This window comes from Anas platyrhynchos, chromosome 11, assembly GCF_047663525.1.
Source record: "Anas platyrhynchos isolate ZD024472 breed Pekin duck chromosome 11, IASCAAS_PekinDuck_T2T, whole genome shotgun sequence".
Classification (NCBI taxonomy): Eukaryota; Metazoa; Chordata; class Aves; order Anseriformes; family Anatidae; genus Anas; species Anas platyrhynchos.
Window position 1 is genome coordinate 4,863,193 of NC_092597.1, and position 13,750 is coordinate 4,876,942.

The window sequence follows — 13,750 nt, forward strand, 5'->3', positions numbered from 1 at the left end:
CTGCATGCTAGCTATTAAATAGATGACAGGCCCATTAAACACTGCCTTTCTCATTGTGCTTATTTTTTTCAGTATAAATAAAAATCGGGTAATCCTCCAGTGAAGGAGCTCTCTTTCACTGTCCAAAAGACCTCCTACATTTTACCTGCCAGAACCTAGGATTTGCTAAGCACTGAGCACTGCAATGGCTGGTAGAAGCAGGAGCTCCAGGCAGAGCACTAACCCTGGTGAGAAGAGGTCCAGCACAACCTCAGCACCCAGAAAAAGCAGGCTAAGCATCCTGCTACAAATGCTTCCATGTTATACCAAGCTCACATGAATTAACATGCACTCCACCATGGGCTGAATCTTGTTGGGGTATCATGTATCAAGTTTATCAGAAGCAGATACAGAAAAGTAATCATTCAGCTAAAACTGTATTTACCTTCCGCTTCTTTATCGCTCCATTTGTACCTGATACGGCTTCACACAGTCGACTTATTGCTTCCCTACAAATAGAAAAATACAGCATAAACTGTTGGATCATTTAACATGCATCAGCTGTAACAGGGCCAGCAACCTTGTGATTTATTGTTATAATTCCACTTAGAAACACTTAAATCTTCCGGAAAGCCTTTCACAGTTGTTTTTCCTTCTTTATCCCAGGGTTAAAAAAAAAAAAAAAGTATTACAGTATTTAATGAAACACAATAATTCAACAGCCTGCTTTGGGTTGATTCTTTTTCTTCACAAAATGTACCAGTGTCACCTAATGAAAATTCTTTGTTAAAAAACCAAACAAACAACAACAAAAAAAAACAGCTAACCACAATGAAACTCCAAGGACCTCATGCCTTCAAGTCCTTTTTCTCAGTAAGGTTGGCAGAGCTCTTACTGGCAGGGAGGGCTCCTGCCTGCCTTAATCCATTTGATTTAGAGCACCAGGGGTGTGCTGAGTGAGCCCAGCTGGCTGCTCTTATGGGCTTCCTGGTGTTTGGGGTTTCTCTTTAAAAAAAAAAGAAATATTTCATCTGCACTTCAGCCAATTTCCCACACTTTTCTCTCACAGGAACATTCTTGCTTCCCAGCCTACCCTGTTTGGGAGTTATGCATGAACATTTCCCAGCACTGCCCTTGCTAGGCGTGACAGTCATTCCAGGATTTGGTACCTGGGCTGCTGATAACACATCTCTTTGTCAAACTGTGACATTCTTGGCCAAACCACTGGTTAGATATATACATGCCCACCAAAAATAAGAGTGTCTTTGAGTGTTGCTATCAACAGTTCTATATCCCTCCATGCAGAAGACTTTTCTTGGGGAATACTGCATAAATCTTTCCCTTTATAAGGTGCAGGTGCATGGTTTGCTCAGTTGAAGCTAGATTTCAAGGCCACTTCTCCAAGGCAAGGGGTTTTATGATAGTGTTTTGAAAAGTCATGGTTCAGGGGGGGGAAATTTGGTGCTGTAATCAGCTTTGCAACTTCTGTTCCAAATCTGAGGTCTCAGTTTCATATCTTTCCATCTCTAGCAGGTATTTCCCAAATCAGATGTCCTTTCCCAGACACACAGTCATCTCTGTGGTGCTTCTTAGGAAGCATAAGCGTAAGGCATAAAGTACCAGTGGTCTGTACCAGAGACAGCTAAATTACTCAATATATCTAAGTGTCGTGCTGCATCTATTTCCCACGTTTCATGAAAGCAAGTTCTGATACACAATCAGTCAGGCGACTGGTTTCCACATATAGAACACTTGACAGTCCTGATGGAGGTTAGCAGGGCAGCTGGGGAAAAAATCTTTTATTGGCAGCCATAGACTTTTCCTGGACTGACACTTATTGTTTTGAAGCCAATGGAAAAATGGTGACTGACTGGGTTGGGATGTGCTTAGCAGATTTCCTTAACTTTCCTGGACATCCTGGAGACAAGGAAAGGCTGGGTCTGCTGCAGCATGCCACGAATTCCAGGATCCAACCCAATAGCCTTATCTTGATAATCCAGGAATCGCAGGTGTTACTGGTGCAAATTTTCCATGTGTCAGCCTTGGACAATGTCTGGGGAGCCAAAGACGCTGCTAACAGCACAAAGCCACCTTGATGGGTCTGACCTGCAGCCCGTGACCCTTCTGGCCACCCAGAACCTGTGCCAAGGTTGTGGGGGGCATCCCACAGCCCCATCCTGCAGCCAGCGCTTCACACTGTACCTCCTGTATGGGCTGCCTTGGTCCGAGTTCAAACCTGGGCTTTCACAGGTTTGGATTTCATTTCATGCTTGAGGGGAAAGGAATTAGTTTGTTTATTTTTTTGCTTATTTACTGCGTTATTACCCAACAAGCTAATTAGGAAACAAGCTAGTTAAGAAAGTCCATCTATTTTTCAAATACTGGCGGGTGCATGGGTGGAACATGCTGCTGGGCTTTTCCAGAGAAAGCTTCCTTTCAGAAAGGCTAAAAATTGCCAGGTACATCCCAAGCAGCACTGTCAGCCTGAGGCCTGTGCTGGGCCTGAGGAGCAGGGGTGGGCCGCAAGCACCCAGCATGGTGCCGCTGACCCCTGGCATCTCTGCTGGCCCCAGCACGGCGCCCCACAGATGTTGCTGAATTATGTGAGCATAAAGCACTGGAGATTGCTGATATTAAATGGAGTCTTCCTGTCAGATGAAGTCCTGAGAACCTGCAGACTTCACCAAGGGCAATGTAACAAAAATGTAGTGAATATGTTCTGAGTGAAACCAGCAACAAAGAAGATGAGCATTGTAGTGGGCTACACAAGATGTTTCAGATTCAGTTTACAAACACAGACTTTTTTTTTACCCTTTTAAAGCAAAGCATTTCCCCCTACACAACCAAAAATATGCTTTTGAAGTGAAATCCTGGCATCCCTCTCATTTTGTTGCTTTTTTCTTTCGGTGTTACCCATAGAAAGGCCAAAGCTAAACAAAATGGGAATAGCATCCTGCAGGATGATCTTGCAGATTCCAATGATCCGTTTGGAAAATGAGAGCTCATCTTCTCATTCAATATTAAAGGAAATTAAAATCAGAGCCAAGACATTAAGGCATTGGAGCCTTCAAGTCTAGCTCCACCTAGAAAGAAAACCAGATACTGAACAAATTGGAAAAACAGGGAAGTCTTCTATTTTGGTGACAAATGAGTTCCTGCATGCTTCAAGCAGCCTGTGCAGAATAAGGAGTTGCAGGCAAAGCCGTCCACAGCTGATCCCATTCTGCTACAAGAACATCTTGTCACTGCCCATTTCACCCTGCTCTGAAGCAATTGTCCAGAAAACAGGAACAAAAATGTAGGCAAATCATTTCTACTTAATAGTTTCTATTTCCTCTCTTTACAGAATCACAGTAGAGGAAGTCATCTTCTCACAGCTATTCCTTGCTGTTTATCTGTGGATGGTTTTCCAGATGATCTAACAAACCTCAAATATTATTTTAAAGATGTGAGAAGCAGCCATTTGATAACACCTTGTCCTGCTTTCAGTTAGAACAGAGTTAATTTTCTTCCTAGTAGCTGGTAGAATGCTATGTTTTGGCTTAGGATGAGAAGAGTGCTGATAACACCCTGATGTTTTAATTGTTGCAGAGCAGTGCTTATACCAAGCCAAGGGCATCTCAGCTTCTTGCTCTGTCCTGCCAACGGGCAGGCTGGGGGTGCAGCAAGAGCTGGGAGGGGACAGACCCAGGACAGGTGACCCAAACTAGCCAAAGGGGTATTCCATACCATCTGACGTCATGCTAAACAATATATAGGGGTGGCTAGCCGGGGGAGAGGGGGGCCGGACTGCTCGGGGTTAGGCTGGGCATCGGTCAGTGGGTGGTGAGCAATTGCATTGTGCATCACTTGTTTGTACATATTATTAGTAGTAGTACTATTATCATCATTGTATTATTATCATCATTGCATTATTATTTTTATTGTTATTGTTATTGTTTTTATTACTATTATTGTTATTATTATTTTCCTGTCTTATTAAACTGTCTTTATCTCAACTCACGGGCTTCACTTTCCATTTCTCTCCCCCGTCCCAGAGAGGGAGGGGGGAGGGTGAGCGAACGGCTGTGTGGTGTTTAGCTGCCGGCCGGGTTAAACCAGGACACACCTTGCTGCTATAACTGAACACCTCTCCATTTCAGTCACTCCCATGGGGCAGGCAGACCTGACCTGGACACTGCACACTAGGAAGGAAAGAAATTCTGGAAATAACCGTGATAAACTGAAATAGGATTTTCTGTGCCTTCTTCCTGGAAACCTGCTATTAATTCCTTCATACAGCTGTTTGTTTTCAGTCACTTGCTTGGGCAAGTCTCTCCTTTTAGATCTGCCAGACGGCATACACCTGTGTAGGCCTTGTAGTTAATCTTGTTCTCAGACGAATGTGCAGCTTCATGCGTTCAGGCATTTGCTTGTCCATTTTACACTTGCCAAATCGGAGACAGCAGCAGCAGATGTGGCCTTGTTATTCCAGTCATGTTGCTGCTTTTCCTTTCTCTCCTCCTTGTCACTCATCCCAAAGCAAAGCACTTTGCGTTTGTTTGTTTTTCTTTTAAATCACACTGAGTGAGATAACTCCACTGACATACTCTGTGGCAATTCCTCTTGACCCGGGAACCACAGAATGAAATCAGGAGAGCTGCGAGGAATTTAAATCGTTCTTCTAGGCTAAGGTAAAGAAAACCTTGCTCCTCAACAACTTGGGCACCTCTTGCCACGTGAAGTGGCATCACTGTCTGTCAGTCTTGTGGTGCCCATGCAAAAACAATAAACCAACCACTGGTAATTTGCAAGGAAAGTTTTTGCTTTTCATAATGAAAGGGAGAAATTTGGGTCAGCTCCTGAGCAAGCAACCATGGTCAGCTCCACAGCTCCGGGGCTGAGCTGGGCCAGCACCACAACCCCTTACAGCCAGTGGGCGCTGCAGAAGCCAGGGACAGAGTGGACTTGTGGTTGCTCGCCCAGGCCCAAGGGCTCTGCAGCCCTTGTCACTCCCATTTTTGGCACCCGTAACCTTTAGATCAGCTCAGCTGCACAGTCAAATCCAGACTTCTACTCTGGGGCTGCACCTCTGGACTAAGCCCCACCACAGACGCTCCTTCGAGCGTGCGTGCAGGAGGGGAGGCACAGTGCTGACAGAGAGCCGCTTTGTTGATTATTTCCCCAAATGAGAGCAAAAGAAGAGTGAAGGGCTGATGTAAGCAAGTAAGCATGCTGCTTAAGATTTGCTTTTAAGCATCAAGGGCTCTGCCTACACTATCTAACAGAAAGGGATTGTGTGTCTCAACAAAGTTGAAATTAATCTCCCAAACAAAGTCAGCCTTCTTCGACCGGTTGCCCCACCAGCCTGTTTCAGCCACCCCTCACCCCAGCCTCGCTGCCTGACTACTTCCAAGATTGCAAGTCAGTGCCCTGACCTGGGATACAGAATCCCCTTTCCCATAAATGTCCAGATACCAAGCTTGATTTAACAGAACTGGAAGATGCATAAAAGGAAAAAAGCTGGACAAGGGGAGGGCAAGTCAGGGTCCGGCTTAGGTGTGGGACAGGCAGAGCTGCCACCTCCACAGCACAGGGGCTCCAGCCCCCGTGCCTTGTGCTGTCAGCAGAAAGCACGGCATGCTCACAGTGACCGCCCTTAAAAATAAAAAGCCTCTTGAGCAGAGGAGCCTGCTACCCTTATTGTTATTTGTTGGCACTGCTCTTGTCACCTCCATGTAACTTGGGTTCGCACATTTTTGAGAAACAGAAGGGACATAATAAGAGCAGGAGAGTGCTATGATGAGTCTCCCACCCTCCGTTAAACAAAGATGTGTGGCACAGCGAAACCGCCTGGGCAGGGCTGACCTGGAAAACTGACAGCATCAGCCTCACATCGTAGCCCTGGGAGCCAGGCACACAACTCGTGGCTGGGTTTGACATGGTGTCTCCCTGCACAGCGCTCAGCAGTGCTACATGTGGGTCTAGCCCATCCCAGCAAGGCTTCAGCTGAATGCAAATGACCCTGAGTTTACTACAGACTGGATTTAAAACCAGCTGATCCAACTGGTGTGGAAGGGAACAAGGATTTTCTTAAATTCATCTAAATCTGGAGTATATTTTCCTACAATGGACAACAGTGAGGTATAAATCACAGTGAGATGATTCAGAGCCACCCACCCTTGTCATTACGTCTTGCAGCACTGGCGGGTGAGTTCTGTGAGCTTTAGCTGCAGGACTTCAGGATGTTGTCACCCCAGTGCTTGGACCAGCCTGTCTGCTAGAAGTCACCAGCCCAGACTGCAGCTCTCCTGCACCACGGGTGAGGGCAGCATCTCAGTACTGCATTAGCCTGATAATTTGGGTTGCAGACTGTCAGAAAGCTAGAAGAGAAAACTGCTGCAGCGAAACCTCCTGTGCCAAGCTCCTCACCACACAACTGCCAGGGCCAAGGGTAAAGAGCACCCCAGTGCCTGGCTCTTCCCTTGCTGCACTGCAGTCATGCTGCCTGAAGGCCCCCACTGTCTCACAAGTCATTCACATCACTGGGGAGGCCACTTTCACCTTCCCTCGCGCTGTGCCAGGTCCGAAGGTAGGTCTGCATGCTGCCCAGAAACATCACACTTATGTGCCCAGACCGAACGTATTTTGGAAGTCCCAGTTCTTACCATCTCTGGTAAGTGACTCTGAAAGTGCAAGTATGGCAATAAACTGGAAAGTAAATCCTTCACGCTCAATTCCTTTGACTCCTCACAGCACTTCAACAAACATCAGTTTGTTGATTTTTCCAACATGCGTGTTAGGTAGGTAAAAAATAGCTTTAATTTTAGAGATCAGGAGACTAAGAATGAAAATAGACATGCAGCAAGGCAGGGAAGAGACATAATTAGAGACCTTGTCTGCATTACTTTAAAACAGAGCATGGCCCTTTGTTTACTGAAATGCCATCAGAGAAAAATACGGTTTTACTAGTACAAATAACACAAATTATTAAAATGGAACCATTTCCAATAAGTCTTTGGTTGTTGTATTGAGCAGGCCATCTATAAAGTTACTCGCCTGGGAGAACAATAGAATAATCAATGCTATTGTCACTTAGTTTGTAATCGATCAAACTTTAAAGTTCACATGCATGAGCTCAGCACTTCAACATTCGGTTTGCAAACAGTTTAATTTTGAATTTCTCATACACAAAAGAGCCTCTTAAGGTCAGCAGTGGCATTTTTTGTAGGTGATGGAAATATTTCCATTGTTAAGTTTTCACATAGCCCTGTTTAACAAAACCTTACTATTTGGGCCAAATTTAAGTTGGCAACTTCTCTTTAGGCAGTAATTCATATTCATTATTTTCCAGACAAATCGTCCAAATCTCTGTTTTCTAAGTGTAGCAATACACACAGTCCATATCTTACAAACAGGAGATAACCTCACTTTCTGGCTTATGCCGTTGATGAATACGAGTGGGTCTGAACATGCCAGCCTGATTACTCTGGGCAAAAAACTACCACATTTCTGGTTTTGGTCAGTAAACAATTAGGGTGAGGGAACTATATTTGTATCTCAGGCACTTCTTCATATACATGTGCAGGAACTGGGTCAGTGTGTGCTTGTGATGATTGTAATTGTCAACAACTGCTGATTGAGTGCAATATATAGGCATTTAAGGACTCCAGTTTTTCAGTTTCTTCCTTTTAGCTGATAACTCTGGGAGCCCATAGGTAGAAGTTTAACACTTAGCTCTTCGTACTCCTTTCCTGTCTCCAGACCGTTTGATATGAACACTTCAGGAAGCAAAAGAGCATCTGTAAATCATCTGCCAGCAGGAAGGAAGAGCTGGGCAGACACAGGAAGCCTAAACCACACTTCTGGCATCCTCAGCATGAGCCATGCCAGAAGAATGGCTGAGGGGAGGAGGGAACATGTACAAGGCAGCGCAAAAATACTCTGCATGCAGCCAGCCCTCCAAGAAGCATTTGGAGGCACAGGGGCCAGGGTGCTGGGAGCCACACTGCAGGACCATGAGTGCACCCCAGTAGCATGCAGCTCTGAGCTGGGAAAAAGCTGTTTATTTGGAAAAGTACTCCTGCATGCACTTACAGACACAGGGACTATATGAGTAAAAATAAAGCTGGGCTGCTCTGTTCCTGACAGGACGTTTTAAGAACCCCACACATGCATACCTTGATAGTCTACACCCAGTGACTGGCAGCGATGCAAGCTGCAGAAGTTGCAAGCTTCTTGAAAGACCACCAAAATATTTCATGTTTAAACTAATTTCCAGTGTATCTGAGACCAAAATATTCATCTTTTTCTGATTTGCAGCCTGGAAGCTTAGGCTCAAAGTACTTCTGGAAATGACTGCATTTCAGCATGTTTTCCCTGTGTCTCCACTTCCAGCTGAATCTGGCCTTGGAGCAAACAGGGCCAAGCAACGTCATATCTGACAAAAAATCATTATCCACTCTGCATCAGGTGTGAAGCAGAGAGAAGGCAGCAGCAGAGATGCCTGTGAGCACCCAGGCTCGGCGTCTTGGCCACCCGCAGCAGCACCGGGCTGTGGCAGCACCCACAAATTCACCCCGCACCCCGGGTGAGCCAAGTGGCAGTGCTGAGCCCACACTCACGGCCTGGCTGCTGCCAGAACCCAAGTCGCTGGGTATGTCTGTACCGTGCTGCGACTGCAGGGGCATTCTCTCCACATCCAAAGCAAGAACTGGGAGAGAAATGAGGTCTGTGGCTGAAACAATTCAGTCCCCAGTGCAAATAGCCTATTGTAATGATCAAATATTTCAAGTCATCACTTGGGGAAAAGAAAAATAAAGCATGCAAACTCCTATTCAAAAGAGTCTATGAGCTTGGCATGAGCCTGTGGCTTTATACAGAAATCAACACTCAGGCTTTTAATTCTTGTGCTGAATTTCAGTTTGACAGTGCCTACCTGGTGACTTGCGTTCGCGTGCCAAAGTCCAGGGACCTCATTGACTGCAGCACTTCAATGCAGCCCATGTACTAGGGAAAACAAAGAGACAGAGAGAAATGATGACTGTGTTTATATCTGCAAAACAGGCAAGAGGAAGGGTCACAGAAGAAAGCAAATGTGATTTCAGTCCACTGAATATATGCAGAATCAGAGTCTAAATGGAAAATCAAATCAGCCATTCTAAAGCAACTTCCTAGTGTATCTAGTTTTACCGAAAAGTGTACAGAACAGAACTTCCACAACATAGCACAAAAAAGAGGTAAAGCACTCTGGAGACACAAAATTCAATCCTTCCTTTTTCCTAATTCAGGTTATTCTCACTGATTAGCCTGAGTCATTGAGCTGGGAGGAATACATGAACACTGGAGGGAAATTCTCCCATGAGCAGAGGATGTCTGGGTGTCTGCAGGAGCACTGCACTCAGCCTCTGTGCAGAAGAGCTGAACGCCCCTTTGGGCAGTGAGAGGCATTACTAGGCATGAGGAAAACCACTGGCTCCATGCTGCTGCAGGTCTGATGACAAATAACCTCTGCAGAAGATGAAGGAGGTAGGGTTGCAATTCAAGATCATAGCAACAGCTCGTAAGAGCCTGCACTATAAACCAACCTGCTTTGAATTAGAGGCTGAGTCTCACACTTCTCTTGTATGGGGCACAGCTGGGGGCTCTTTCTATACTCATTTGGGATTTGCATAGGACAAATTTTCAGAAACATTGAGACTGTGACGGTGTATGAGCCCACAGACTCCTTTGACATTATGCACAAACCTGTGGAACATTTTCATCTCAATGAAATGCACCAGGCTAAATCTATCTGCTGAGTTTACCTCTACTAAAACACAGCTTACTAGTTCCTTCAGCATTTTTGTTGATAGCCAACTCTGTTACTAAAGTGCTCAGGTATCTCCATTCCACAGGGTCGGCATAGGTCTGTGCTTCCCAGTTGGCATCCCCTGCTCCATTATGAAATATTTGCCTGGGAATGGAGCTTTTGGGAGCATCCCATCCTGAGCATGGGCTGCAGCAACAGCCCACCCCTGCAGACCTCTCCTGCAGAGAGTCAAAGCTTCTGGGATACATCAGAAAGACTGGAAATCCCAAGCAGACGTGCACACTCTGTTCTCTTGTTCTGAATGGACAGAGGAAGCACTGTTTGCCCATAGAAAGGCCCTGTATTTACCTCCTCTGCACCAGGCTGCCCATGAATTGATTCTTCTGCTGGGACGTTCAGGCGAGGTTGGATTTAGGTATCTGTTTCAGCTTTGTAGATTTTCAGAAATGACTGTGTTAAAAAGAGAACGTATGTCTGCAGTCAAGCAGGGATTCCACAACAATGGTATTATCCCTGTTTTGGTTTCTTTCCAAATAGCAATGCAACCCTTGGGAGAACTCCAGAATTAGGTCAGAGCCCTTGAAGGACATCGATAAGAATCTGAAGGGTTTGCAGAACTGCTTCCCTAATGAACATTAAATGACTTTGTAAAGGACTCGGAGAGCTATCTTACTTGTTAAAGGTATTCCTGCTTAACGGGAACAAAGCAAACACAGAAAATATGTCTAGAGCCTCAGCTTATAGCATGGCAGAGTCCTCTGATCCTACAGGATAAGGTCAAGCATCCTGTAAGTTGTTTGGGTGCTCATTGAGAACAGAAATATTTAGAGGATTAGGTGAGTCATATGCTGATAAGTGAGTCCCCACTGCATCCTGAGCAGATGCGTGGGAAGCTACTCTAAGCAAAGATGTAAAATCAATATTGTTTTTTTGCATAAGTGACCCTGAGTGAAGCTGAACTTATCAATGATTCACAAAAGACCTTTTTTTTCCCCTTAAAAGCCTAAGTAGGGGAGTGCATTACCATGGCACCTCACTGCATCTCTCATTTGTTTTTGTTGCCACTGACTATCTAAACCAGCACAGCCAGTAACAGCCAAACCTCCCCATCCCAGCAGAAGGAGTACAGCAGAACCACAGAGCCCTGGGCAGGGGGAAAACAGGCTCACAGAGCTGGGGAGAAGCCTGGGGAGTGCTTAGAAAAGACAATGGGATACTGGAAGCCTATTAAAGAAAACAAAAGACATCTCTGAGGAAGAAACAAGAAATAAAAAACACAGACGGACAAGATTAACCCCGCCACAGAAGGCCCTGCAGAGACCAGCAACACAACCAACGTACCACAGTGTGGCAGGCAGCTGCAGCCGCGCTCAGCCGCATGAGAGCCGTCCGCCCCATAAGGGGCTACAGCTACCTGCAAGGCGTTTTTGTAACATAGGGACAGTGGTATCGAGGGTTCAACCATGGTTTGAGAGGGGAGGAAAAGGCGACTTGTGCCTAGGCTCCTGAGCACATGAGGTGTGGTGTCCAAGCAAGGCGTTTTGCCTTCCAAAGCCCACAGATCTGACAGCAGTGGGATCAAGAGGTCTTGCCAGGATGAGCAATGGCTCTCAGGAGAGAGAGGAGACACTCACTGGCCCCTGCTGGCAAGGGAACGGCTCCTCTAATGGCAACATGTGCCAAGCTCTGTTCCCCATCTCCTGCCGGGGCTGAGGAGAGCATCTGCACTGGGGGAGCTTCGTCTCTCAGGGTTTGAAGGGGATGATGATCTGGGTACGTTTCCATTTCATCATGCTGCAGGGTCGGAGGGAGAGCAGGGTGGTTCCTGGAGATGCACATCTTCTCACATCTCTTTGCAAGAGATGATGGAGAATGACTGCAGGCAGGATGAGGGCTGTGTGGGAGGAGATGTGAATGCACCGGGCAGGGCTTGCATGAATAAGCTTTTGAGGCACCCTCTAATAGAGCCCCACGTCTCGTTTCATTCCTTTCCATAACACAGTGGCTCCAGCTCCAGCCTAAATGTCAGCCAGTGATTCACCGGCACCAACAATACCGGCAGCAGCTGATGGAGCTCCTGATTAAACAACGTGGCTGTAGCCATGCAATTGGACTTACTAGTTAGCAGGCGCTAATTCATAAGTAATGCCTAGGGCAAGTACTATAGACCCCAGAGCCATCTAACGAGGAATCCAGGTGATAGGTTTTGCTAGCAGAGGCAACGAGGTAACACACTGCTGCTAAACAGCCTCTGCCCAAATGTAGGTTAGGCTGCACTCAAATTCCCTAAAAACAGTACAGATGCCAGGGCAGAAACCCGTCTCGAGCAGCAGCATTGTGTGCAAATGAGCATGGCGGGAATCCTGCTCCCATCCAGACATTTATTTTCCCAGCACTGCTTTAACAAGGCATTTCTGAAGTAATGGGACAGGATTTCTGAGCCACCTACCCCCCTTTTCCCTTGCAGGGTGAGGGCTGCCGGGTGGGGAGCACCTGGGTGTACCCCTGGGCAGGGGCTCTCTGCTTCTCAGGGCTGGGGCTGTGCTCTGCTGTGATGGTTTTGGGCAACTCACCGAGCTTGTGATGGATCCGGCAGGAAGGGAAACCGGGCATAAATGAGCAGCAGCCAGCAGCACGTGGCAGGAGCGTGGTGCTGGAATTGAGACTGGCCTCTACCTCTCACACCAAGGAGAAACAGCCCATGCCTCTAACAGTAAGAGTGTGGCATGCTTGGTTTGCTTTAGCACTTGCTGCTGGCGCGAATCCCACCACGTTTCTGGCTCCCTTTCCTTTCTTTCTGATAGGGTGCCCCAGGTCGTGGAGGGGCCGGCTACCAGCCAGGGAGCAACACAAATTGCTGCAGACAAGCACCTCGCTCCTCAGCATCAAGCATGCTGCCTTCCCCCAGCAGGCAGCAGCCCCTCCCCACGCTGGGAGCAAACTCTGCTCTCCCATCCCTCCTGAAACCAGCAGAGAGGCAAAGGCAGCCCAGGGCAGCAGCCATGCACAGCAGGGCGTTGGTACCCTCTGAGAGCACAAAAACTCTAGCAGAAAGAAATGGCTACCAGCCTGGACAATGTCGCAGGAGAAAAAAGCTCATAAAAGCCCATTAAACATACCAAAAGCCACAACGGGTTTGTCAGTGTTGGCTTAAGCTTCTGCACTGCAGAAGTTTCTGGGGCTGGTGAGTGCTGAAGGCCCTCCTTGCGTGCCTGTCCTGTGCTCATCTTCCTGCTCCAGGTCTGTCCCACTCCTCCTGGCCATGTGGCACTCCTTCTTCAGGGGCAGCAAGCTGCAGCTTTTGTTTCAAAGAGTGGCTTTTGCTAAACAGAAAATTTGCTGGAGAGTTTGACCCTTCCATTCAAGGGGTTTCAATTTTTTAAATAAATCATAGAATCATAGAATCATAGAATATCCTGAGTTGGAAGGGACCCTTAAGGATCATCAAGTCCAACTCTTGACACCGCACAGGTCTACCCAAAAGTTCAGACCATGTGACTAAGTGCACAGTCCAATCTCTTCTTAAATGTTGAGAAAAAAACAGGGGAATTTTCATGAATGTATATATGTGTGTGAGTGTGCACATATATACATATATACACATTTTAAATGTATGCACACACTTTTTTTTTTTTAATATATACACACATACATTTTCCCTTTCTTTTTAGTTTTGTGCTGAAAAAGCACTAAAGCACTTCCTGCACTGGGGCCAGGCTGTGGCAGACATGGTTCAAAAGGAACCTGACCCAGCAAATGAGCGTGGGCCACGAAGGTGCTGTTTGCTGTTAAGGGATGATTACCCAGAGAAGAGCATCAGTCTCGGAAGCCATTATGGCTGTGGGACAAGGGGTGCCCCAGCAAGTGCTGCACCCCTGAGCCCCCAGCCTAGCCCAGCATCACCATCCCAGCACCCTGAGCCTGTGGTTCATGATTCATGGCTGCTGCCCTGAAGCCATGAGCCACCAGAGCTGATCTCCT

General features: G+C 46.7%; 1 protein-coding gene across 2 annotated transcripts in view; it reads right to left on the reverse strand.

The window, feature by feature from the left end:
- SHC4 (SHC adaptor protein 4) overlaps nt 1-13,750 on the reverse strand; it is a 32,681-nt gene that overhangs the window by 15,108 nt on the left and 3,823 nt on the right. For both annotated transcript variants that reach the window (XM_072043257.1, XM_005019491.6), the window contains exons 2-3: nt 8,897-8,967; nt 425-488 (exon numbers count right to left, since the gene is read on the reverse strand). In XM_072043257.1, the coding sequence (XP_071899358.1) occupies nt 425-488; nt 8,897-8,967 (135 nt within the window). The remainder of the gene's footprint in view (nt 1-424; nt 489-8,896; nt 8,968-13,750) is intronic.